This window comes from Ictidomys tridecemlineatus, chromosome 9 (assembly GCF_052094955.1).
Source record: "Ictidomys tridecemlineatus isolate mIctTri1 chromosome 9, mIctTri1.hap1, whole genome shotgun sequence".
Classification (NCBI taxonomy): domain Eukaryota; kingdom Metazoa; phylum Chordata; class Mammalia; order Rodentia; family Sciuridae; genus Ictidomys; species Ictidomys tridecemlineatus.
Window position 1 is genome coordinate 121171608 of NC_135485.1, and position 27773 is coordinate 121199380.

At 37.5% G+C, this 27773-nt stretch overlaps 1 protein-coding gene across 1 annotated transcript in view; it reads left to right on the forward strand.

Moving 5' to 3' along the window:
• The window catches only part of Dchs2 (dachsous cadherin-related 2), a 258908-nt gene that overhangs the window by 173280 nt on the left and 57855 nt on the right, over positions 1-27773 (forward strand). Inside the window, exons 8-13 of the mRNA XM_078021990.1 lie at positions 1888-2045; positions 3158-4001; positions 8603-8842; positions 14821-14955; positions 15201-15410; positions 19477-20334. Coding sequence (XP_077878116.1) covers positions 1888-2045; positions 3158-4001; positions 8603-8842; positions 14821-14955; positions 15201-15410; positions 19477-20334 — 2445 coding nt within the window. The remainder of the gene's footprint in view (positions 1-1887; positions 2046-3157; positions 4002-8602; positions 8843-14820; positions 14956-15200; positions 15411-19476; positions 20335-27773) is intronic.

The window sequence follows — 27773 nt, forward strand, 5'->3', positions numbered from 1 at the left end:
ATAACTTCTTGCTCAATACCTGAGTTTCTTAAAGGCAGGAGTTCTTTTTTATTTGACTTTATATGTTTGATAATTGGTATCATTCAATACTAGTGACTCAGCAATTGTTTAAACAAAGAATGGGAGACTTTATCGGATAAGGCTTTGTCTGAGGCTTTGTTTTGTTTTTTCCATTTTTGGTGTATTCAGGTTTAATTAAAGAATAAAATCTGCTATTTAACTCAAGACCCTGTGGTATCAATCTGAATTATAAACATCTATATGAACTTATGATATATTTTTGTGCATAAGTGTGTCTGTTCTCTGTCCACTGAAAAGGCCTAGAAATGATGATCAACCCAGAAATAATGAACATCCCTAATGTCCAGGATATGGTCTCCCCAAACCATTTTCCACCAAAAGAAACCAGAAGTCTTTAGAGAAATGACTGATTATAGATGTTACACAAGAAATCTACAGGAAGAGTCTGCACCATTTTGGTTTTTGCTCTGCCCGTTCCAAGGAGTTTATGAAGATCATTGGAATTGCATCCAAGTGGTCCAGGAATCATATTTAAGATGATCCCAGTGTTCAATAATATGAGCACCATTAATGATAACAATGACAATATGTTGAAGGACATTTGTTTAATGTCATGCTTAATAATTTGTAAAAAAAAAAAAAAAGACAGAACTGTACTTATAGTTGGAACATTGGAGGATATTAGTAAAGCCACCCATTATTTCAAAGCTAGTTAAAAGTTCAGCATCAAGCATTTATCTTGTCTTTCCTGTAATAAACTGTTCCTTTGGTTTATCAAAAAAAAATAGATGAAAGGCAATTTCTTTTATTGAAATATTCCGACTCATAAATGAGCATACAGTATGGTAATGTTGTATGTTTTGGAGTCCTTATGAGTCCATAGATCTAGGCTGTGAATCAACAAGGTCAACATCAAAAACAAAAGGCAACCAAGCAGGTGCCTTTGTAGGGAAGCACTGTTTGTGCTGTTGTCTGGCCGAGAAATCCACAAGAGTCCCATCAGTTTTCCAGATCCCCCTTCCAATTGGACAACCAGAGGAAGATATGAAGCCACCTGTCAGCAATGCAACAACCCAATTTAAACCATGAGAAACTTCAAGAGACATGATTCAGCTTCTTCACCAGATGAATTGCAAGGGTGAAATAGAGAGATATACGGCAGGAATGAATGACTTCAAGAAATATGAACTCTACAAACTTTGTTTTGATGCTAATTTGAAGAATCCAACCAAAAGATATTTATGGGGCTATCGGAAATCTGAAAACTTCCTGGATATTGGATGATGTTAAAGGATCACTGTTATTTTTAAAAGTATTTCATGGTACTATAATTATTTAAAAGCATTCATTATCTGTTAGAGGTCCATGTTGAAGTGTATATAGAAGAAATGATATGATTTCTGGAAATGTTATGATTTCCTTCTTGTTCAGAAGGAAATGGGAGATGGGAAATATAAAAACTAGGAATAGATGAATTAAGATTGTCCATGAATTAATAATTATTGAAGCTAGGCGGTGAGAGCACAACAAGTTAATTACGTCATTTTATTTACTTGTTTAATATGCTTGAACATTTTTTAAAAATTTGTTATGTTTCTTGTGTGTGGTCTTCTTGTCTTGTTTAATTTAAATTTATTTGAACAGATACATGAAAACATAAAAGATGTGCTTATTAATGTGATAGCATATGACATTTCGATACATTGTATAAGGTTTGAGTCTGTCACCTCCAAGATGTTCAAGCTGTCATGGAACTTAAGGCAAATACATATTCCAAATGATCATAGATACATTGGATTAATTGGTTTTCTGCCTGGTCAATTAACATTTGTTTCTTAATTTGTGTGTGTGTGTGTGCGTATGTAGAAAATTATTCTGATCACTTTAAGATCGATGCCAACAATGGTGAAATAAGAACCACCACGATGCTTTCACATGATTATCGACCTTCCTACAGGATGACGGTTATCGCCAGTGACCAGGGAGTACCTGCCCTTCACGGAGAGGCAATTGTTAATATTCAGGTAATGTTGTCACCATAAAATGTGAAAGAATATTCTGAAGGTTTTGTTTGATTTGTATACAAGTGTAGAGAGTGAAAATACATTCAATACACGAATACTATTTTAAGATCACTTTGCACATATATTTATTTCTTTGTGATCCCTAGGAATTGATTTAAATCCATATAACTTTTAGAATTAGTTTGGGGCAGTTCTTGACAAGGCATTCATCACTCCGTGGGCATTTAGGTTGCTTTGTTTATGTTGTGTCTTTTCTTTTATTATATCCTAATGGGAAGGACCTGGTAAATTGTGAGGAGAAATTTGTATGTAAACAATGGCCATATCACAAATCACTTAGTGTTTTGCCATCTTTAAAGCTTAGAACAGTTGCTTAAGATCCATAAAAATATGGATTAAAAAATATGGATTATAAAAGCCTTAAAAAAGGCTTTACTTAAATCAAACAAGTTCTATGAAGTCTTCAGATAAGAAAAGCCCTCCAACCAAAGTTAAGACCGAGTGACTGCATAGGTAGAGTTCTTTGTTGATGCACCTGATAATCAGTGATGTTAATATAAATATATGTATATAATCAAGAATATATTTCCCCAACAATTCTGTTTTCATATTATATTCTTTATGGATTCAAGAAATAAAGATTTGGAGAAAAATCTACATGGCTATACCTCAATTATTTTTTTAAAATTTCAGACAAAGATACATGCAATTTACATGTACAAAGATGTCATTATGGATAAATTGATCTCTAGGATTTACAGTAATTTGGAGAACTAGCTGTCCCACATTTCCTTTGAAGAACCACAAGGTTATATTTCAGCTTAACCCCAATATGGCCTCACAAAACTACCATTTCACACATCACAAAAAGTGGAAAATCATGTCATTTCCTATATCCTAAATATCATGTAATTTTTAATCTTATGAGGCATATTTTCTGACCAATTAACATGTATATATTGCACAAGTAGGAATTAGTTTCCAAACTAATATTGTAACATATATTAGTATTTAATATTGTAACATGCCATTAGTATTTAATATTATGTTACTATTTTATTAATTGCTTAAAATTACTCCAAACTAACAGCTCCTTTTTATTCTTGCTCCAGGTGATACCACTCTACAAAGGGAGAGTTATCATTTCTCAGAACATTAGGCATTTGGTTATACCAGAAAACTTGAAGCCGGCAAAAATAATGAGCTTGATAAAGTCACCCGATCACCTTCAACAGCATCACAATGGAAAGCTACACTTTACCATTGCTGCCAATGACAAGGATAGTCACTTCGAAATCCACAGCTCCACGGGAGACTTGTACCTTTCTAAGGCACTTGATTATGAAACGACATCTCATTACCTTTTCAGGGTGATTGCTGAAGATTGGGGCAGACATCCTCCCCTGAACAGCACCGTCTTCCTCAGTATTGATGTGGAAGATCAGAACGACCATTCTCCATCTTTCCAGGATGAGTTCATTGTGATAAGTGTCGAAGAGAATGTGCCGGTAGGAACTCTGGTGTACGAATTCCATGCCCAAGACGGCGATGGTAGCTTTTTGAACAGTCGGATACAATACTTCATCGAGTCCCACCATCCTGGAGTGAATCCATTTCTCATCCACCCCTCATCGGGCATGCTAGTCACCGCCTCCCCGCTGGACAGAGAGAGTACCCCAGCTGTCATCCTGACAGTCACCGCCTCCGATCAGGCTGTGAACGTGACAGACCGGCGACTGAGATCACTGGTAGCAAAAGTGGTGATTTTGGATGCAAATGACCACAGGCCCACTTTCACGACTTTTCCCTTCGCCTACATCAGAGAGGATGCTGCGGTGGGCTCCGTGGTGCACCACGTGAGTGCTCAAGATCCAGATGAAGGAAGGAATGGAGAAGTAACATACAGCATCCTCTCAGGAAATGACCACATGACCTTCCTGCTGGATGAGTCGTCAGGTACAGTGTCCTGTGTGTCACTTTATACATTTTCTATTTGATTTTGTTGTGGTAAGAAAACTTAACACGAGACCTACTTTCTTAACAAAGTTTTGTTTGTATAATACGTTATCTTTGACCATGGGTATCATGTTATACAACAGATTTCTAGAGCTGATTCATCTCATTTAACCAAAACTATGATTTCTCCCTTTCTCCTTCCATCCAGCTGGACAATCCCCATTGCACTCTTTGACTCTATGAATTTGACTATTTCAAGATACCTCCTATGAGTGGAATAATGAAATATTTATATTTCTGTCATTGGCTTATTTTACTTAGCATAATATCCTCAAAGTCCATCCATGTTATCACATATTAACAGAAATTCATTCTTTTTTGAAGGCTAAATAGTATTCCATTTGACTCCAGTTCTTTTGGATAAACATCCAGAAGTGGTAATTCTGGGTTGTGTGATAATTTTCTTTCTTTTTTTTCTTTTTTGAGAAATCTAGAAATGTTTACAGCTGAAAATTTTTGCATTACTACCAGCAGTATTCAAGGTTTCAGTTTTTCCACATCCTTGCCGACTCTTCTTGTCTTTTATTTTTTGAACCCTGCCATCCCGGTAATTATAAGGAGATATTTCATTGTGGCTTTTAATTGCCTTTAACTGATGACTAATGATAGTGAACTTTTTTTTTCATTAACTTGCTGGCCACTTGTATGGCTTTTTTGAAGAAATACGTATTCAAGTTCTCTGTTAATTTTAAGTTTGGTTGTATTATTTTTTCCTTATAATCGCAGGAGTTCTTCATATAGTTTGAATACAGAGCCCTTACTAAATGTGTGTGGCTTTCCAGTATTTTCTCCATTCCATAGGTTGCCTTTTTTTGTTTGTTGTTCAGAAGCTTCTGAGTTGGATGTCTGTAGTCTGTGCTTTTATTATTCAGCTCATGAAATCACTGCCAGGACCAATGTCGTAAAGTTCTTTCCTATATTTTCTTCTAGGAGTTTTATAGTCTCTGATTTTACATTTGAGTACTTAATGCACTTTGAGTTTATTTGTACATATGGTGTAAGATAAGGGTCCAACTGGATTCTTCTGCCTGGAGGATATAAGATTTTCTCACATTTCTCCTTCATCTCTTGAAGAAACTATCCTTTCCTCATTGTGTATCCCTGGCACTTTTGTCCGAGATTAGTTGACCATACATAAGTAGATTTATTTTTTGGCTCTCTACTCTGTACCACTGGTATATCACTGTCTTGAGGCCAGTGCTATACGGTAGCTTTGTAGTATATTTTGAAGTGTGATTCCTCCACCTGTGTTCATTTTTCTCAAGATTACTTTGGCTATTTGGGATTTTATATGAATTTCAGGATATTTTTCTGTTTCTGTAAAAAGTGTTACTGAAATTTTGATAGAGGTTGCATTGATCTGTAGATGACTTTGGATAGTTTGACTGTTTGAACCATATTGAGTCTTCCACTCCATGAACATGGGATATCTTTCCATTTGGATGAGCCTTCTTTAACTCTTTCATCAGTGTTTTGTAAATTTTGGTATAGCAGTTGCTCACCTCCTTAGTTAAGTTTAGCCCTAAGTATTTTACTCCTTTTGGTGCTATATTAAGGGAGCTGTTTTCCTAATTTTCAGTAGCTTCTTATTAGTGTATAGAAATGCAGTTGATTTTGTATGTAGATTTTATATTGTGTAACCTTACTGAAATTATTTATTATAAGAGGTTTTCTTTTTTTGTAAAATCACCAAGGTTTTCTATTTAATAGATTATGTGTTCCGCAAACAAGGATATTTTTATTTCTTTTTTTTTTTCTGATTTGGATGCATTTTTACCTCTCTTTCAATTAAAGCTTCTTATTACCAATTTACATTTATCCTTTTAATATTCCTTCCTTTTAAAATAATAGTTCTCAGGATGCATATGCTTTAAAAATGTTTGAGTTGTTACACTTTTTAACTTATATATGATAAGTGCAGAGGTAGTGCTTTGAGAACAAACTTTAATTTGCCTGTTTGTTAATAGTAGCTACACTGTAGCTAGCTCATGTCTCATAGGCTGAATATACAATAGCAAACTTCTTTGCCCCCATCATGGGACCTTGCAGTAAGAGATGAAGCTAAAAGTAAATCAAGGCAGGAACATGACCAATCAACACCACTATTTAAAGACTTAGACACAGAAACTTATCTTTATATTATGTAAACAGATATTTGTAAATAATTGAAAATAATATATACATATTTTAATGGTTGAATTCATGTGGACATTAAGGGTGTTGCTTTTCACATCTATTGTACCCTTTTGTGTTTAGAAGATCACTGTCAAATACTTTGTGAAAATGTCTCTCACTGTGACTTCAATTGTTTGCTGCCACTTTGTTGCCACATAACAACTACTCTAAGTTTTGATGTAACTTGATGAAAGAGTATATATGTACAAAGAGTAGTGTTCTGAATTTGGAAATGAATTTCCTTCTCCTTGATTTTCAGGGAAAATTGAAAAATTAATAGACTTCTATCTCATTCTCTAAAAAAAAAATTTTCTATATAAGCCTCAGGAAAAAATCTCAGATGTACACCATTTGACCCAACTGTTAATAAGAGCATTATTTGGAATGGAACTGAATGTACAGGATTTGGAAGTCATGATTGTAGTCTGGCTCTATTCTGTTGGAAATTTTCATCAAAATATTTATTAAATCCTGTGCATATGGTTCCATTCTGAGGCATGCATAGACACCACCTAAATGCCCAACTGACAGGGAGATAGTCCAGACACAGGCTGGGGCTCTCCAAGGACCTATTTCAATGATACTTAAAATGTTTTCCAACATGACCAAGGAAGGTCTATTTCGGATTGTTAAAGAGAATGAATAAAATTAGAATTGTATCTCAGTATCATGGTTTTTGAGCAATTGCAATGGCTGTTTCAGTTGAGATATTTTTCAAAGACTTAAAATGGTAATAACCAAATGCATCCATAGGAGGTGAAATTTTTTCCTCTCACAAGATTTATGTTTCTTATAGAGAAATGGCTTTAGTGGCTGTGAGATATGATGTGATGAGTAATTATTGAGGAACTATTTTTATAAAGATTTCATAAACCTCTTGAATTATTTTAAGAAAAGTTCTTAAAGGATGAGAGAAGAAATCAGCAGTCCTAAAAGAAAAATGTGACAATTGAAATCTTACAATGACTAGCTTTGTGAAGCACTTTACTCATATGGATTATGTGCTTCAATGGCAATATGATAAAGCCATGTTATAGCACCCTTGCTATTTATTGTAAAAAAATAAAATAAAACAGTTAACTCAGATTAAGTGTAAAGCCAAAACTCTTTAACAAAAATCAACATCTCACCAGGCATGATGACACATGCTTGTAATCCCAGTGGCTTGGAAGGCTGAGGCAGTAGGATTGTGAGTTCAAAGCCAGCTTCAGCAACTCAATCAGACCCTATGCAACTCAGCAGGACCCTATCTGTAAATAAAATAAAATTTAAAAAAAGAGGACTGGGGATGTGGCTCAGTGGTTAAGTGCCCCTGGGTTTAATCCCCAGTACAAAAAAAAAAAAAATCAAACATCTTTAAGTAATGTAGTCATACTCATATTTTTATAACGCAATCACTTTTAAACATGGAGTATCATGTGACATGAAAATATGTGTTGTTAATATCATAAATATCGTTTAAGTGAGGGAAATATTGGATAAGCAATTAATTTTATGTTTTTAATCAGTGTATTGTAATTATACATAACAGTGAGACTCATTGCAGCATTTTTTATACATGGTAAAACATGATTTTCTAGTACTTCTCCTTTTTCTCCTCTCCTCCCTCCCCTTGGTGCCTTTCCTCTACTCTACTGAACTCACTTCTCTTTATTTGCCTTTCAGTTGGCATATTATAATCATGCCTAACAGTGGGTGTCACTGCGATGCCTGTACATGCACATTGCACATTGGTTGATTTCGTTCCCCAATGCCTCCCCTTTCCCTTCTCTCCTCCCTCCCCCTCGATATCCTTCCTGTACTCTACTCCCTTCTATTTTTTGAGGTTCTGTGTTTTATTCCTTTCTTCTCTTTATCTTCTACATATTCAACCCTTGACTTTCTGAATCTGGCTTATTTCACTTAGCATGATGTTCTTCAGTTCCATCCATTTACCAGCAAATGACATCATAATTCATGCTGCGTAGTCCTTCTGGGAGACCATAGATGGTTTTTGAATTTTCATTCATCCCCATAAATAAATTGATTTTTCTGACTAAAAAATATGAACTGTTAATACGAATTCAAAGTTGGTTTAATATATTCATTCTTTAACAATGAAAATTGAGTGTTGGGCTAGGGATGTGGCTCAAGTGGTAGCACGCTCACCTGGCATGCGCAGGGCGCTGGGTTGGATCCTCAGCACCACGTAAAAATAAAATAAAAATGTTGTGTCCACCGAAAACTAAAAAGTAAATATTTAAAAAATTTAAAAAAGAAAATTGAGTGCTTATCAATTTAAATAAGTTTGACCTGGGTAGAATGAACATAACCAACCTAAGGAATATTCATAACACACTGCTTTTTTTTTTTGTCTTTCAAAACAGGCTTACTAACTACAATTCGTCCTTTGGATTATGAACTAAAAACTCAGCACATTCTGACCCTTCTGGCCCTGGATGATGGCACGCCAGCACTTTCTTCATCGCAGACCTTGACAATCACTGTTCTTGATGTAAATGACCATGCACCGGAATTTATGCAGCACCTGTATGAAGCTTCAGTTAAAGAAAACCAAAGTCCAGGGGCATTTGTCACAAGGGTTGAAGCTCAGGACAGAGATTCAGGTAATTTAAGAATACAGAAACTGGGTAGTTAATACAAAAAAAAAGGCACTCAAAAACTATCATTAACATAGTTTAAAATAGTCACGGCTCAAAGAAAAAGAACAGTTTCTAGTTGTCTCAGACTTCCAATGCTTCCTTCATTTGAATACACATAGCCACACACACATCAAGATAACTGTGCCTTTTATAGCATTTGTTTTTTTGGATCTTTATTATCATTTATACTAGAGCAGTACATAACTAATCAACATGCGACTTATTGATTTGATCTTGATAGTAAAAAGAATTATAGAGGAAGAATGACATTTATTTCCCAGCGTAAGAGAAGGCTTGAGTAAAGAAGACAAATAAATTTTTTTATTTCCTCAATATTTTAGCAGAGTGGAAGAGCTAGCATCAGATGACCTGGGTGAGAATCCCAGAATTAACACCCATTTAAGCTGTGGAATGGCGAACAAGTCACTAATCCTCACTGTTCTGCTAATTGTAAAATAGGGCTAAAAATACTGTCTAATTTATAGTTCTCTTATGAGAACCACATTTTAAAAGGTTTATAAGGTATCATTCTGTACAACTCTCTTACGAGTGTGAAAGAGTTATTACATGTATAGAGTTTAGACCAGTGTCTGACACAATAAATGACCAGTGTTAATTGCCATCACTTCTATCATTACTGTTATTATTAATATCAACTAAAGACAATAACAGTGAACAGAGTGAACAGTTGCCCTGGCTAGGAATTTATAAATTTCTGAGACTTGCTTTTCAATAGCACTGTAACTCTTTTGGCATTTAAGGTTTGGCAACTTCAATAATTAACTTGGTTTTTCTTTTAAACAAAACAATGATTAAAAGTATAGAGCAGTGTTTCATATTAGCAGCATATTCTCAATTTTTCCATCTGTAGTTTAATAAGCCAGTCTTTTAAATTTGCATTTGTACATAGCAAGGGGCGTTATATATCAATATAATATTTTATTCTATTCTTTTAAGAATTGTAAAAGATGTTTCTATGGAAACAATAGTACCAACAATAATACATTACCCCTTGCCAAGTTGTTAAGTCAAAAGACTCAAAGATTTTCTTCAACTTTTAAGCTGAATTACATACTATTTGGCTCTTTTGCCATATCTTTTAATGAAGTACATTTTAGATGAATTTGTGTTAGATGCTAGAACAGTTTCAAAGGCTAACCTAATTTTCTCTCTTTGACCAGAGCGGGGCAGTGTGATCAAAGAGTTTTCCTTCCTGTGTTCAAAGATATAGAACTAGAGCAAGCTCACCGTTGTCCCAGGCTGTGCTTCAAAATCTGTTCAGGATGTAGCCAGAAATGATCATTTTTAGAGTGTTAGCAACAATGGAGAATATACACTAGCTTTGTGCTTCACAATAATTTCAGTTCTGTGAGGTTCTCTTAGAGCCTCCTCTGTTATAAACAGCAATGCAGAGCTCCGGGTTACATAGAAGCCACTCCTGAAAGTGTACAGACACACATTGAACCTGTTGCTGATGCTGTATGATTTAGCAATCATGTAAAATTCTTTCTTCCTTTATTTTTCATGTTTTATATTTTTTGCAATGGGCTTTACTGAAAGTATTTTTTTCCTTTAATGTTTGAAAGGGAAAAAACACTTTCTCCCAATATTTTGCATGTATCAACTAAAGATGACTACCATAAATATACTCTTCTAATTTTTATTGTTAAATCGCCTAGTGTTAGTGCTGTTTTCTTTTAGTATACATATTCTGCATCCTGTTAGTTATAATTGAATGAAATCTCATTTATTCTAGAGATTTTGATTGCTGACTACAAACTCAGATGCACGATTATTATTTTTGTTGCTTTGCATAAATGGATATTTACCACAAACATTAACATCTTCATGAGTCTCATGTACCTTTGCATGTTTTGGAGATGGTTTTGATTTACTGGAAATCTCAGTGTTTTTAGTGAGGCCAGATTGGTTAAGAAGGTGGTTATTTAAATACATGTAAATACTGCTATGTGTGCATTAGCTTTTGAATATATTTTCTCTCAATATAGTTCTAAAATTTCTACCTAGTGGGTTAAAACAATGAAAGAGGATTATGCATAAGAAATGACGTAGTCAAGATTCTAACATCACATAACTGGTAATGCATTGGAATTTATGAATGGTTTACTTTATAGTATGTATTTTTAAAAGTACTATAGCGTTACTTAAAACCAGCGAGCTTAACATATGTTTTCTAGCATTCTACAATGCAGTTTTAAAAAAATGTAAGCATACAGAGTTGTTTGGCATTCAAAACCCACAGGGATTTGCGCACTGAATGTTTATGATGTATGACTCACACTAATTCTAACAGGAGTTTCTTCTTGTATTAAAAGGAAAAAACAACTACCAGATTTTAACTAAGGTATTAAAACTGCTGCAGCATTTGGTGCTCCCAACAAGAGCTCCATTGTTAGTGAGTGAAGTCCTATCCCTGTAGTGCCCTTCCAACTCCCTGGATGAAGAGGTGCCCACCAGGGAAGATGGCTCACATTGCTCAGTAGTGATGAATACAAAATAGTTTAATAGTGCATTGCCACACAGAAATAATAGAATTCATTAATAAGATGTTACTCTCTATTCCATAAAAATATGTTCTCTGCCTGGGGTCATCTTGAATAAACTTCTCATCTGATCTCCTGGAAGATTTCACCCTGAATCAGATATACCACTGCACCTTCCAAACCTATATTTAGAGACAAAGAGAGACATGATATTTCTTTGAATCCAAAGACCATTAATCCAAGGACCATTAATTAGAAGATGCATCTAATTTCAGAAATTGAAAATGTATAAAACATGTGTCTTAGAATTAATGAAAATAAATAAAAGCTCTTTGCCTTAACGTTAGAATTACTTCTACCTGACTGATGTCCTTAACCTCATAGGAAATTATAAGGTATCATTCTGTACAACCTTTAAAAGGAGACTTATTTATGCACAAATCAAAGGATAAGGATGTTGTGGTAGCACTTTCCATTGCTGTGACCAAATAACCTGACAAGAACAACTTATAGTCAGAAAACTTTATTTGAGACTCATGGTTTCAGAGGTTCAATCCATGGTCAGTCAAATTCATTGCTGTGGGCCCAAAATGGAGCAGAACATCATAGTAGAAAGGCATGTAGAGAATAGGCTCTCAGCTCATGGCAGCCAGGAAACAGAGATAGAAGTGATGAAGAGCCAGGGGACAAGATATAATTCCCAAGGCACCATACCTCACCTGTCATTCAAATCATTAATACATCAAATGGGTTAACCCACAGGTGAGGTTATATCTCTCATCACTGCCTAAAAGCCCTGCCTCTGGGTGGCACATACCTTTAATCTCAGCAATCTTGGAGAGACGGAGGCAGGAGGATCACAAGTTTGAGGCCATCTTTAGTATCTTAACAAGAACTACCTTAAAATAAAAAAAATTTAAAAAGGGCTGAGGGTGCAGCATAGTGGTAGAGCACACTGGGCTCAATTTCCAGTACCAAAAAAAAAAAAAAATCCCAACCTCTGAACTTTGCTGTATTGGGAACTATGCTTTCAAAACATGAGCATTTCCAGGGACTTTTCTAGATCCAAACCATCACACATGTTAAAATATTTTAATATATGCCATTTTGCAATAACAATTTCTCACTGCAGTAGAAATTCTAGTTGGCTGTTCATTTTTTTTAAGGCAATTTCTTTATGGGGTGATATTTCCCCAGTGTCATCTACAGAGGCCAAATATCCATCAACTGTTCATCTGCACTTTATTAGAAGTTATTGGTTGACATGCTCTTCAGTGTTTTTTTTTAACCAACAGTATTTACCCAAAGTTTTAGATTCTGTACAACCCAGCAGTGCAAAGATCCATATAAAGTGGGACCAAATCAGTGTTGCAGACTTTGTACCCCAATTCTAGCAACTCTGATTTTACCAAAGTCCTAACAGAGGGATTTGGAGATAGGCCAGACCACTGGACATTTCAATGTTAAATGCCCCAATCTGAGGTCATGAAACATTGCTATGAGAAGCCACAATTACATGCTGATTGAAATCACCACCTACATAGAGTATAGTTTTGCTAATCCACATGTATTTCCTAGGTTTATGACAATATAAGCAGAAAACTCTTGCTGTTCTCTTGAAACTATAAGCTATCTCTGACTGAGAGTTGCACTTGACTTCCGGCAATGTGTTGAAATCTAACCCTGTTCATGGGTGTTCACAAATATAGACATCCCCTTACTGGGTACCTGTTGCATCTGCCAGTCAATTTGGGTCTGATCTTCAGGGAGATTCATTTTAGGGCTCCCATAGAAACTTGCCAGTTCTCTTAACTATGGCTGACTTGAGCTGCAAGTTCAAAGCTTCAGTTTGTAGTTTTCGTTCTTTAGGTTCCTAGTAAATTCAGAATATCATCCTGAGTCATATTTCTTTTGCCATTATCTAGTCAAAGTTAGCACCACTTGGTCTCTAACAAATTTGAGTCCTTTAACAGTCACTCTGAACACCATGGAACACAGGTGATAATTCAATCGTGACCTCACCCCAAATGCTAAATTACTAGATTCCCATTTACCACAGCCAGGAACTCAGCACTGCATGGAAGGCCAAACACAGAATCAAACCAATCCCAGAATCCCTATGACCTGAGAACTGCTTTTGCCAAGTACTCTATCAATTACTTTTAGTCAGGGAAACGAGATGCTACAACACGGGTGCTGTACAGTTGAGTTACCAGAAAGAGAATACTAAGGGAATGTAGGAAAAATAACTCTGGAAGCACTGGGCAACACAGAGAGGAAGTTGGGGGTTTTTAGAACCTAGGAAGGGCATGAGAAGGGGCCTGTTTCTCCATTGTACCATCTGTTGGATAATCAAGGTGGGCAGAGAGATGGTGGCATGGTTCTGGACTGAGGTTTTGCTGGACATCTTTGGAAAAAAAGCTTTAGGATCTGAGGAAATAAGCCAGGTTACTAAAGTGACAGTTCTTGGAGCCGGACTGGATAGGATAAAAAGTGTCATTGAGGAGAGGTGTCTTGGGGACATAATGAAGCAGACACCAGACCCAGGTATTGTTGTCTAAGAGGAGATGTGCCGCCGTGCGGATGTGTGTCCACACACAGGCACACACACACACACACACACACACACCCTTCAGTAAGTGTGTGTCATTAGCCTATAAATATCTTCAGATGCAGATTTCTAATCGAATTACCCAGGAGATGAAATTAAACTAAATCATCTCTATTCATTTTTGTCTTCCTGGTTCTCAAGTCTGATGGGGCCACATTTGTTCTGAAGGATTAAAGAGTGTGAGGAGAAAGAAGCAACTCAATCAGTTGAAACCACCAAAAAATATGGGAAGAATTATTTTTAAAATGCATAATAATGTGTTATCATATTTCTCACTCCAGATAGGACATTGACTACGAAGTAAAAAAAAAAAAAAAAAAAGAAAAGAAAAAGAAAAAAGAAAAAAACAAAGCAAAAATAAATATATAAGCAATTCTGTGGTCTTGCCTCCTGAGGTTGAAAATAAACAAAATCTTATAACTGAGCACAGGCTTTTAAATAGAGGGTTGATCCACAGAAATTGTCATTTGCCCCACAAGCTTACAATTATGCCATTAAATCACGATCAGGGGGTGTTAGAAGGAGTAATTAGGAGTATGTTGTAGAATTGTACACTCATAAGAAAAATTTTATGGGAGGGAAAAAATCCTAAGCATTCACCGTGGGGAAGTCTCATAAGACTTTTGAAAATAAAGCATTTCAGCTCATGGGGCTTTTATTTCGCAAGAACAGCCAAAGAGATTTTCCTTCACCTTAATTTGAAAGCTGTTTAAGAATCTCACCTTCCTCATCCACAGCCTGACATGTTCAAAGGAAAATGAATGGGAATACAGTCACGTTTATTCCACAGAGATGATTGCTAGGTTTTTCTTTTGATTTTCCTTAAGGAATCAATTCCAAGCTTCGGTTTGAAATCATGCCAGGGGCTTCCTTTGGGTTGTTCGAGATCAATCCTGACACTGGAGAGGTAGTGACAACCACCACGCTCGACAGAGAAATTCAGGATGCTTTTGTTCTTCGAGGTAAGGAATCTCCTCCCCCACCCACCCAAAAGGTCAAAGATATATGCAAAAAAAAAAAAAAAAAAAAAAAAACACCAAAAACCCAAAAAGATCCACAGTGAAATTTTACATTTTATTAACGTATCTTTAAATATTATTGACCCAGTGTTACCCGTAAGTTTAGTCTGATGCTGTCTAACCGGAGCAATGCATTTCAGGTATGAGTTAACGGCCACAATTGGTGCTGTCTTTCTGTTCCATGTCAGTTCTAGTGCGGGATGAGGGCGTCCCGTCATTGTCCAGCACCGCAACCATCATCTGCGCTGTCGAAGATGAGAATGATCATGCGCCAGAGTTCATTGTCCCCGTTCGTGACATTGAGGTCCTGGAAAACCAAAAGCCAGAGGTTGTCTCTACTCTTTGGGCCTCTGATATGGATGCTGGCCAAAATGCAGCCATCAGATTTCACATCATCGGTAAGTATTTTTAATGACAATTTCCTCCAGGAGACTGACTTGAGTCAATGTGCCCTACAGATAGGGTGATTCTCCTGTATCTGGCATCTGTTGTATTTTTTTGCATAATGCACACCCAGTAGGAACTGATGGGTAACACTTGGCATGGGCTTCCTTCCACCCCTCCCACAGCCACCCTGAACCACTCACTTCCAAATTCTTTAAAATCCTGGCCTTGAAAATTGTGAATTTGCTTTCATACTAACTGTAGTAGATAGATGGATGGAACAAACAGCTTTTCTCCTATATTTTTTCCATTTCAAATGATTTCTTGTTGTTTTTTTGCTTCTTTAATTAATGTTTCTTTCTTACATCCTTGCCAAATTTTATAATAATTTGATAGATTTTTTCTATAAAAGATTGATTTTTTGTATATATTTTCCTACAACTAAAATATTTATGCTGAAATATAAGATCTAAGAAATTTTCAAGTAAATATAGAGTCCAAATTCAAAAGTTATTTTGGCTGTAGTTATTGATGTGATTATTATAAGATTAAAGTAGAAAAATTACATTCCATGTTTTGACACTATTTAACATGGAAATTAAAATTATGGTGTACTAGAAGTACATCTCTTAATGAGATTGATGGGCTTTTTTTCTAGCTCATGAATTCATGCAATTTTTTTTTTTTTTTGAGACAGTGATTTGCTATGTTCCTCAGTTTGGCCTCAAATTTATAGACTAATCCTCTTGCCTCAATTTCTCAAGTAATTAGGACTATGGGTGTGCACTTCTGTGCTCCATAGTAAAACAAGTTGTAGTGCCAAGTCTGCTGCTGTTTTTCTTTGTTACATATGTAAGAATTGAGAGTTCTTCTGGGCATGCTGGTGCACGTCTATAATCCCAGCAGCTCAGGAGGCTGAGGCAGGAGGATCAAAGCGAGTCTCAGCAACTTAAATAAAATATTTTTTTTAAAAAAAGGTCTAGGGATGTGGCTAAATGGTTAAATGCCCCTGGGTTCAATCCCTAGTTCCTGCTCCAAAAAGCAAAACAAAAGAACTGAGAAAGTCCCTAGGCACATTCATTCATTTATTCATTCACTCAGTTTTGGGTGCTGTGAACTGAACCCAGGCCTTTAGTAATGCTAGGTATGTGCTCTGCCACTGAGGCTACATCCCCAGAACCTTCTGCAGGTTTTTTTTTTTTTTTTAATGGGAGGATCGTTGTTTGATACAAGCAAAGTTGGTTTTTGAGCTCTTTCTGAGCTATACGTCCCCAAAATCAGTTAATAATGCTTCTATTTATTTATATACCACTTAAAAACTTAAATAGGTCCTATAATTTAGCTGAAAGCAAACACCCTTTCTGACTACAAAAGAATGTTTTCTCCCAGGCATTAAACTCAGTCATTGTTTCAGTATTGAATATGAATATTGGGAATGACCCCTTGATTTGGCAGTCATTTATCTGGGTGAGAGGTAAGTTTTGTTTTTTTGTTTTTTTGTGTTTTTTGTGAGAAGGGCAGTGATAAAGGCAAATATAGAAGAGGTAAACACTGTGATTGTAGATAAATTCTGAGGTGGAACAATTTTAACAATAAGGATGTGTAAACTGAGCTTCTAGAAAATACCTCAAAGCTTCCTGTTTCCAGGTACTCCTTGGAAAGCTTCATGTAACCTTTAAAAACATATACTTCATATACTCTTTAAAAACAACTAATCTAAGCATCATCCATTTGTGGTGTTACTCACTTTTCCATCACTATAACAAAATACCTGAGATAATTAACATACAAAGAAAGAACTTAGTATGGCTCACAGTTTTGGAGGTTCCAGTCTATGATGGATTGACTATATTGCTTTAGACCTATGGTAGCACATCATGGTGGAAGGGCATGGAAGAGCAAACTCATGTACAGCACAAATTGGGTTAACAAAAGAAAGCAGGAGGATGGAATGGGATCCACAGTCTTTTTAAAGGGTATATCTCCAATGATCTAACTTCCTCCCACTGGGCTCCACCTCTTAAAGGCTCCACTATCCCCAATATCTTCACACTGGGGACCAAGCCTTTAATAGTCGAGATTCAAACTATAGCATTTACCTAAGCCAAACCAAATAAATTTTTCCTTACTCCTTATTTTTCCTCCTTAATATCTTTGGAATATGTCCACTTCCTCTTTGCACACATTATTTTCAGAACCTCTTTGTTGTTTAACTGTAGATTACTATAATGCCCTCTTAATCTCCCCATATTCTAATCAAGCCTTGGCCTTGCTGCTTCAGTCTTCCTCTTAAAACATTAAATTGATTCATGACACTGTCCTGTCAAAGTCCTTCAGGAGCTCCCATAGATTCTGAGATAGAATGGAGACTCTTCAACAGTGTGCTTGGCCTTTCATGATTGAACCTCTATCTGCCTCCCAAATCCATGTCTTCACTGTGTCAACCCTTTCCCTGCCCTCTGCACGCCAGTACCCAAGGAACCCTGTGTTCTAGTCACTCGAAAACATTTGCAACCTGCTAAATTCTCCTATTTCTGGGGCTACATACAGGATATTTGCTCTGCATGGAACCCTCTTTCCAAAACTTGTACTCTGGCTTCTTCCCTAAAGGAGTGTTTTAGTCAGCTTTTTTGCTTCTGTGAATAAAAGTCCTGACAAGAATAATTTTAGAGGAGGAAAAGTTTATTTGGGGACTCATGATTTCAGAGGTCTCAGTCCATAGCCAGCTCAATTCCGTGAATGAGCTGAAGAGTGCACTTAATGATTAGGAAGCAGAGAGAGACCTCGCTCACCAGATATAAAATAAATACCCCAGAGGTTCGGGCCCCCCGCCCTGCAGTGACCCACCTCTCCAGCCACACCCTACCCACCTCTGTTTTGTTTGCAGTACTAGGGATTGAACTTCGCATATACTAGGCAGACTAGGAGTGAGTTTTGATTATTAATTTTTCTAATAAACATTTCCTGGCCATCCTAACACTGGACTATGCATCCTTCCCCTGGCCTCCCAGGATATAGGATTTTTCATACTATATTTTAGTGTCTGATTTTTCACACTATATTTTTACTTACACTTGGCACATGATAGGTGCTTATTAAATGTTTGTTGAGTGAATTCATCACTTTGTCACCCACAACACCACAGAAATGTAGGCTTTGGTTATAGATCAGCTGTTTCTCTAAATAAAACCGCAGGACCCTCTCCTCATCCCCAGCATCCATTATGACAGTTGCTTTCCTCCAAAGCCATTCCACTGTGTCCTCATATACCTCCAGTACTTACATTCTAGTAAGGTCCCATAATATTGGACGTGGTCCTTTCATTCTGTCACTCATTTGAGAATATGACTAGCAAGTCTCTGAACCACATTTTCCTCACTAATTTACCAGGATGACTTTGAAACATTTTGAATTTGTGTTTAGTTTTAACTTTTATTATACTTTGTACCATGGGAAAGATGCTGAGTTGAATAATGATCTTCTTTGCTAATGTTATGGGATAACTTGTCAAGGGTCCAGCTAACTGTAACAGAAGTGTCAGGACTCATGCACAGCATGCCACGGGCATGTGGAAGGGAAGCTCACGGTGGTATTGTAATGGGCATAAACTCTGAGAATGAGTTTGTTTGGGAAAAATCACTATAACTGATCAGTTAATTTTTATTGATATCCAGAAATGGACATTATATCCTATTTCTTATTCCTGATGCCTATCATTTTATTTTGAATAAAATAATATATTCATATATGTTTGCAAGAGAGAAAATATATGGATATAAAAAGTTGTAGCTATATACAAAAAAATGCAGACTGCCAAAAATCTGTGAAAACAAGTGTTCTAGTTATTGATTCAATTAAGATGTCTACTGAATCATATTATTATTATTATTATTCCCTTTTTAGAAGTGTCTTAAGGTCAGGGATTTTTATCATGCTCACTGTTCTATCCCCAGTACTTATAAAAGTGCTAGCTTGAAACAGGAAATAGTTCCTAAATGAAGGAATAAATTAATACGTATACTAGAAAATAGATATTTCTTTTTTCAATTCAAGTAACTTTCCAATTATTCTCTCTCATAGATGGAAATACCAATGAGTACTTTGCTATTCATGAAACCTCAGGAGAACTCTCTACCACTCGGGCTCTGGACCGGGAGCAGGTCAACAATTTTACCCTCATCATCCAGTGCTCTGACCTGGGGGCTCCTCCTCGAAGCTCTGTGACCCCGTTGCAAGTTAGGGTTTTGGATGACAATGACCACAGCCCATCTTTCCCCGTCCCTCATTACCGGTCCTCTGTGAGAGAAGATGCTGAAGTCGGAACCGTGGTTCTGGTGCTGTCTGCTGGGGACGAGGATGAAGGCCTGAATGGGCAGATTGAATATTTCCTATTGGACAAGTCGTCCGGTGCCTTCACCATTGACCCTGCGGCAGGCATACTGAGAACTGCCCACGCCCTTGATCGAGAAGCCCGGTCCCAGCATACATTCCAGGTGGTGGCCAGAGACTGCAGCATCCGAGGTTCAAGAAGCACTACTGTGATCATAGAGGTCTCTGTCACTGACGTTAATGACAATGATCCAGTTTGGGACCAGAACCCGTTTGAGGCTTTTCTTTCCCCTCAGTCATCTACAAACCAGACAATTGCTATTCTGAGAGCTGACGACCCAGATTGGGGGCCCAATGGAACTGTCACTTTCAGTTTTGCAGATACTCAGTCCATGTTTTCTGTTGATCGGTACACAGGAGAAATCAAACTTCAGCAAAGTCCATTGTCAGAACATTTCCCTGTCTGGCTGAGGTTGAAAGTTACAGATCAAGGGGTCCCAGGCAGGACAACTACTGGTCTCTTGGTCATTCACATGGAAGGAGAAGATGTAAAGATTTCCTTTAGCCACCGTCTATACAAAGGACTTGTGACCGAAAATTGTGAGGCAGGTGAGTGTCGCTTTAAGTTTTTGTATTCCAGCTTATGTAAGAGTATTATCACAGATTCAATTATAAACATCGGAGTCTAGCCAGTTCTTGGTATTGAGAAGTCATAATCATCAATACGATTGTATTAGTCAGCTTTCTAGCACTATAATGAAATATCTAAAGCCATTAACTTATAAAGTAAAAAGGTTTATTTTAGCTTCCAGTCTGGGGGTTCCAGTCTAAGATGGAGTGACCCCATTGCTTTCGGGTGGTGGGATACATAGCAGAGCATACCACTCACCTGGTGATTCAAGAAGCAGAGTGAGAGGGTGGCCAGGGTCCTGTAATCCCCTTTGAGGACACACCTAAGGACCTCCCAGTAAACCTTGCTTCCTACCTTTTGTTATCACCCAATGGCACCACCCTGAGGGTCAAGTCTTTAACACATGAGCCTTTGGAGAACATTCCACATCCAAACTATAGCGATGGTTAATAATAGCCTCATCTGACATAAAAATATTAAGGCAGAATACAGTGAAGACTGAATGACTTCTAAGGTATACCCTCCCCTTTCAAACACAGTTTAAAAAGCTAATGTTAAATGAATTGGAAGCCTCCACCATTGTCTTTTTTTTTTTTTTTAAATACCTGATCAGAGTTGTCCTTCCTGGTTCCCTGGCATTTGGAATGACCTAATTAAATTGGACATTTATCTTTTTAATGGAACTTAACCCTCCAAATTTATTTATTAAGTTGTCTCCTTAAAGAAGTAATAACATTCTGTGAACATCCATTGGAAGTCATCTGAAGTGATGAGCTGTGACTTGTCTTTGAAGAGTAAAGATAATGGGTAAAAGGCATGAAGTCCAAGCTGAGAGGTAGACCCCAACTGCAGATGAAACAGGAAAGAGAAAGGGGGAAGGAAAAAATGGTGGGTTTGGAGGCTGTTGAGTCTGATTAGATGCAAGTAAACCATGCCAGGATTGGCAGGCTTCTTAGTCCCTTAGAAAAAAGAAAATGACAATGTACATAAAATACAGATTGATATGATTCAAGCAGGCCAAAATTTTCCCTGGTACATTAATTTAATACAGATTGAATTCTGGTATGTATCTCATAGACACCAGAAAGTGATTTTTTTCTTTTGTAATTAAAAAAATATATTATTTTTTTTAATTCCAGTGGTTTTAAAAGATTGGAAATTCATTGGTCAGTGTTCAAATGGTTTTGATATAAGTGATGAAATAGGCAACAGAATGATTTTCCCCTCTCCAAATGCACCTTCAATTTTAACTTCCATTTTTTTAATGAAAAACATTTGCTTATTGGAACTTCAATTTTCTGTGGGTCACTCAAAATTTCTATCAGTTGGTGCCACTTGACATCTGAGTGAATTATTCTTGCTTCAATCATAAATTCTCATCACTCCATACTGCTTTTAACATTTACATGCTCTTTTAAGAAAACAAATAGTTCAAAACCAGCCTCAGCAAAAGCAAGGCACTAAGCAACTCCATGAGACCCTGTCTCCAAATAAAATACAAAATAGGACTGAGGATGTGGCTCAGTGGTCCAGTTCCCCTGAGTTCAATCCCTGGTATGAGAGAAAGAAAGAAAGAAGAAGGTGGAGAGGGAGAGAGGGAGGGAGGGAGGAGGGAAGGAAATAAATAGTTTAAAGTTCAAACAAATAACTCCAATGTATTTATATTTGTTTAGCTTTTTGTTAGAAAAAAGTACACAGATTCAGGTTTTAACTGCCATTACATTCCTCTATTAACAACATTAAACATAACACTTCAATTGTTTAAAACAATATATAATTTCCATTTTTAAAGCAATCCTTTGGTAGATAAAATCTCTGTAAAAGTCAGCTAGGATCTGGATCTTGAATGTCCCCCAAAGGCCATCTGTTAAAGACTTAGATTCCAGCTTGTGACACTATTTTGGAAGATGGGACCTAGTAGAAGTTAGGTCTTGGAGGATTGCCCCTGAAATATTAGGGCTCCAGCTCCTCTCTCTTTACTTCCTTGTAGATACAAGGTGAATGACTTTGCTCTCCTTTGTGGTCCCCACCATAATGTTCTGACTCACCACAGGCTTGAGCAATGTGGCCAAAGGACTATGAACCGAAACCTCTGAAACAGCCATGAGCCAAAATAAACCATTCTTCTTTTTATGTTGTTTATCTCAGGTATTTTATCATAGCAACAGAGAACTAACGAACACAGAGTCAGTCATGAAATATTCATTTATTCATAAAAACAAGGCACATTGTGGCCCTTCAACAGTATGTCAAGATAAGTTGTCCAAGTGATTCTCATTCTACTCTTACTGCTGCTCTTCCTCACCATTTGAGAGAACATAGTCATCCTGAATCTTTTTAAAAGTTAAATTTTATTACCTATAATATTTTAATCCACTAGACAATTTAAAGGAAACTTCTAGAAGCCAGCTTATATTTCTTCTGCTTTGCTTCCAGTGCTTTGGTTATTCAGATGAGGCTGACTCAGCAACCATCACCCTCAGTGTGGGCTATTTACAACTTCATGCATTTCTTTGAATTACCCAGAGGGGAAAATTGAAATTGTGAACTATATTAATACCCTGACTGAAAGTAAAGACTCAGGCTTTGGAAAAATTTGAAATTAAATTAAAATATGATAACACATGGGGGCACTCTAAGAAATAAAATATACTTAATAGTATAAAGTAAATAAATTGCATATTGATACTTTGGAGGAAGAATCCTTCTTTTGGCATTTGGGCCATTGATTCTCTGAATTCTGGCTCTTCTTTTCAGTAAGGGCTCATGAATGTTGAAGTGTGGAAATCATGACATCAGTTGATGTAGCTGAGTGGGTCATGCTTCTACTGCTTGTGCTGGGAAAATGCTCTCTCTTTCCAGAGAGTAGAGATGATAATGATTTCCTCACAGGGATACAGTAAGGATTAAATTAAGCTGTAGGAAGATGCTAGTCATCTTTTTGTTGTTGTTTTGGTATTTTTCTTCTGTCCCAAATCCTTACTTGGATTCTATTATGTTAACTGGGCATAAGTTCTCATCAGAGCAGGCAGTTTCCATAACAGTGTTAGGATGGAATGAAATACTTGCAGTCTTAAAGGCCCCACCATCTGTTCCTTCTCTTCCAATCAGGTAAGAACTACACTTTCCAAGGTAATGGCTTTCCCCACAACGTGGAATTAAATGACACTGTCCCTGGCAGCTTTGGCACAGGGCCCAACATTTAATATTTTATGATAGTGAAAAGGTGGAATCAAATCTCTCATTCTTATTTTATTACTTAGGGCCACCCTTACACTTGGGATGAAGTTCATTGGAATGGACACCACCTAAGTAGCCTTTGAACAGCAATGTGGACTTTCCTTACCTCTCCTCTGATTCCAAGGTAGCTCTGAAGGGAATAGAAGTAGCAAAGCCCTAGACCAGGTCAAGTCTTCACAGAAGATATCTACCTCCCAATGCAGGTTTTATCTTTGTGAACTCACCCCAGTCCCATAGTTGGGCCTCAGCCATAGACGATCAGGATCTCTTTTCAATAATAATCCCAGGGTGGGAGTAGTAACCAAGATGAAAGAGCCCAATGCCTAGGTTATGAAGCCACTTTAAAAATCACGTTTGCTGAACTGTGATGCCCATATGGATTACCATAGGCATGTTGAAATGACCGGTTATTTCTAGGAAAAAAAAAAAGATACAGGGAGCCAAATTATAATCAAAATTTTGTTTGCTAATCCTCAACAATTAGGAGCAGGATGTGACTCAAGTGTTGAATGTCATCAGCCTGTGTTGCCCTTTTCTCAAGCTAAACTTCTCCAGCACTGCCAAGTGGGAGCTTGTGATGCCTTCACTGAGTGCTGAAGCATTATATATATAGCAGGGTTAGTGTGTGTGTGTGTGTGTGTGTGTGGTCTTGGAGATCACACCCAAGGACCTCGTACATGCATAAGTCCTCTACCGTGGAGCTACATTCTCAGCCCAGGTGAATGTTTTTGAACTGCCGGGTTTCCTGTTCTCATGACTAAAAGGCTCAGGGGTTACTCCAGGGAAACTGGGCTAACTGGGTTGTGCAAAATAACCACACAAGAGACACAAATACCTTTTTCTTCAGGGTCACTGTGACGGCTCCTCTGACCTTAAGGGTCTGCAGGAAGAGAGAAAGAGTGAGAGCACACGCGCTGACCCTTTTTATTGAGGAGAAGCTATTCAAATGAGGCAAGGGGTCAGGTTTCAGGGGGCTGAGTCTATCTTCATGATGTCCACTGTCAGCAGGTTGACTGACACCTGGGTAGGCCACACCCAAGGGCACAGTAAGAGGAAGGGACACACACAAGGCACTTCCATGGAAGATTCTATCCTAAACAGGGCAAGGGGTTATATTACAAAGGAACAGGTGAGCATAGCTTCACCCAAGGGCTGTAGCAAGACACACCCATGCATGTTCCAGACACTGACCCTTGAACCCAAGAAGGGTGGGGAAAGCTCTGCCACATTTCTGTAACTGAGTGACTTAGCACTCGGGGAGTGTGACTCAGTCACTTGCAAGGTTGGTCTCCCACATAGAACTATGTTAATATTCTCTGAGGGCTGGGGATGTGGCTCAAGCGGTAGCGCGCTCACCTGGCATGCGTGCGGCCCGGGTTCTATCCTCAGCACCACATACAAACAAAGATGTTGTGTCTGCCGAGAACTAAAAAATAAATATTAAAAAAATTCTCTCTCTCTCTCTCTCTCTCTCTCTCTCTCTCTCTCTCTCTCTCTCCTCTCACTCTCTCTTTAAAAAAAATATTCTCTGATACCTCTCTGTGGATAAGAGTTTTTGTCTATTCTACAAGAGATGTCCACTTATTGTAGAAAGCATTAGGATCGTTTCAGTAGGAATACAAAGAAAGAATATTCTGTCTTTCACAAACAAAATCTGTGGTTCATGATATAAACAAACATGGTTCATAATGAAGCCTGTTCCATGGGAAGAAGGGAAACCCATCCATTCTGGTTGCTGGGAGCTGTAGGAAGGACAAGAGAGATAAAGTATAGGAATCAAGGGGTCAAGACCTTGCACCCGGATATACCCCCTTTCTAGAAGCTATAACCCAGGAGAGGCCATTGAGATTGACTGAAGTGAAAGTTAAAAGCAGAAGACATGCTGAGACCCTGGGAGAACTCTGTCTTCCAGGATGGCTCTTTGCTCACACAGATCAGGGGGCAGCAGAATAAAATTGGCAACATATTCAGGTACAGAGGTACAGGGAAGCGTTCCATCCTTGTTTGGCTCTTGCAAAGGCCCAGAAGACATCCTGGAATCCCAGTTGGCTCACTGGCAGACACAGATCACCAGTGGGCCCACCGTGGGGACCATTGCTGCAAGGGATAAGATGACCTCATTCCCAAATCTGTGCAGGGACAACCTGAACATAGGAAGGAATGTGTGGCATTTCAAAGGGTCTTTAGCATCATTAGAAGCTCACATGAGGTCATGTCACCAAGGATGGAGTCCTGAACTTGGCCACATTGACATGACAGATCAGATTCACTGATGAACTCTAAGAGCTGGTAGCACAAAGGGATCCCACCTGCAAGACCCCCTACCACACACCCCTACCCACCAGTGTCATCTTACTGAGGAGCAACACAAGAGGCAGGGAAACTCAGAAATTGAGCACATATTCAAAGTAAGTTACCTAAAAATGGTGTTTAAAGGGAAAAGACAGAGACAACATTACCTAGCATTTTTAAAATGGTCATTTCTTCCTACTGTCCATCAGAGTGGTGCTCCTAAGAGATAGTAGATCAACAATCTGTTTTAAAGAACTATTTCTTCTTTGTACATTTAAGATGTTCTCTGTGAATTTGTGATTTTTCACTTCATAAATTTTTAGCCCTTGAGGGACACTTTTATTTATATTCTTGGGGATACTCTCACTGTTCTGTCCTTCTCAACATCCATCCTATTAGATGTTGGCTATATACTTGACTTTGTATGCTCAATATTCAGTTTTCTAAAGGACTATTTAGGAAAAAAAATCTTTTTTTCATCTACTCTTTTATAAGATGGTTTTCATGATCAAATTATTCCCTAAAGTATTTTACCTTCCTTATGATCAATAGTCTTAAGTCAAAGATATGAGGTGAATGTGAGTTAGAATTAGCTGGGAGGAGCTTCTGGGAGTGTAGCAAAGCCAGAGGAAGTCTGTACCTGTTAGGTCTTCACCAAATATTAAATGAAGTCATTTTACCATTATTGTTTACTTCTAAGACAAAAGGCTTCTGCCCAAATAAGAATTTGGGGAGAGGGGAGACAGTTTGTGCCAGGCAGGGGAAATGGCATCGTGCACAAAAACTTGGAGACTAAAGATTCTGGTGAGCTCACTGTCAGGTGAAGCAGATTTTTAAAAATTTTTATTTATTTTCTTTTTAGTTATACATAATAATAGAATGTATTTGGACATATCAAACATACATGGAATATAACTTCTCATTTTTGTGGTTGTACACGATGTGGAGTTCCACTGGTCGTATATTCATATGTGAACACAGGAATGTGATGTCCAATTCATTCTACTGTCTTTCCCATCCCTATTCTCTCTCCCTTCCCCTCATTTCCTCCCTGTCTGATCCAATGAACCTTCCCACTTCCTCCTTCTGCCCCACCTGTTGTGAGTCAGCATCTACATACCAGAGAGAACATTCAGACTTTGGTTTTGGGATTTGGCTTATTTCATTTAGCATGATAGTCTCCAGTCTCATCCATTTACTGGCAAATGCTGTAATTTCATTCTTTTTTATGGCTGAGTTATAATCCAATGTGTATATGTACTGCATTCTTCATCCATTCATCTGTTGAAGGAAACCTAGATTGGTTCTATAATTTGGCTAATGTGAATTAAGCTACTATAAACATTGACATGACTGCATCACTGTAGTATGCTGTTTTTAAGTCCTTTGGGTATACACCAAAGAGTGGGATAACTGGGTCAAATGGTGGTTCCATTCCAAGTTTTCTGAGGAATCACCATACTGGTTTCCAGAGTGGTTGCACAAATTTGCAGTCCTACTGGAAATGTATGAGTGTACCTTTCTCCCCACACCCTCATCAACATTTATTGTTACTTGTATTCTTGATAATTGCCACTCTGACTGCAGTGAGAATAATCTCAGTATAGTTTTAATTTGCATTTTTCTAATTGCTAGTGAGGTTGAACATTTTTTTAAAAAAATGTATTTGTTGACCAATTGAATTTCTTCTTCTGTGAAGTATCTGTTCAGTTTCTTTGCCCCTTTATTGATTGGGTCATTTGGGTTTTGGTGTTAAGTTTTTTGAGTTCTTTATACATCCTGGAGATTAATGCTCCACCTGAGGTACAAGTGGCAAAGATTTTCTCCCACTCTGCAGGCTGTCTCTAGAAGCATCTTATCTGGAATAGCTGAGTACTGGTCGGCA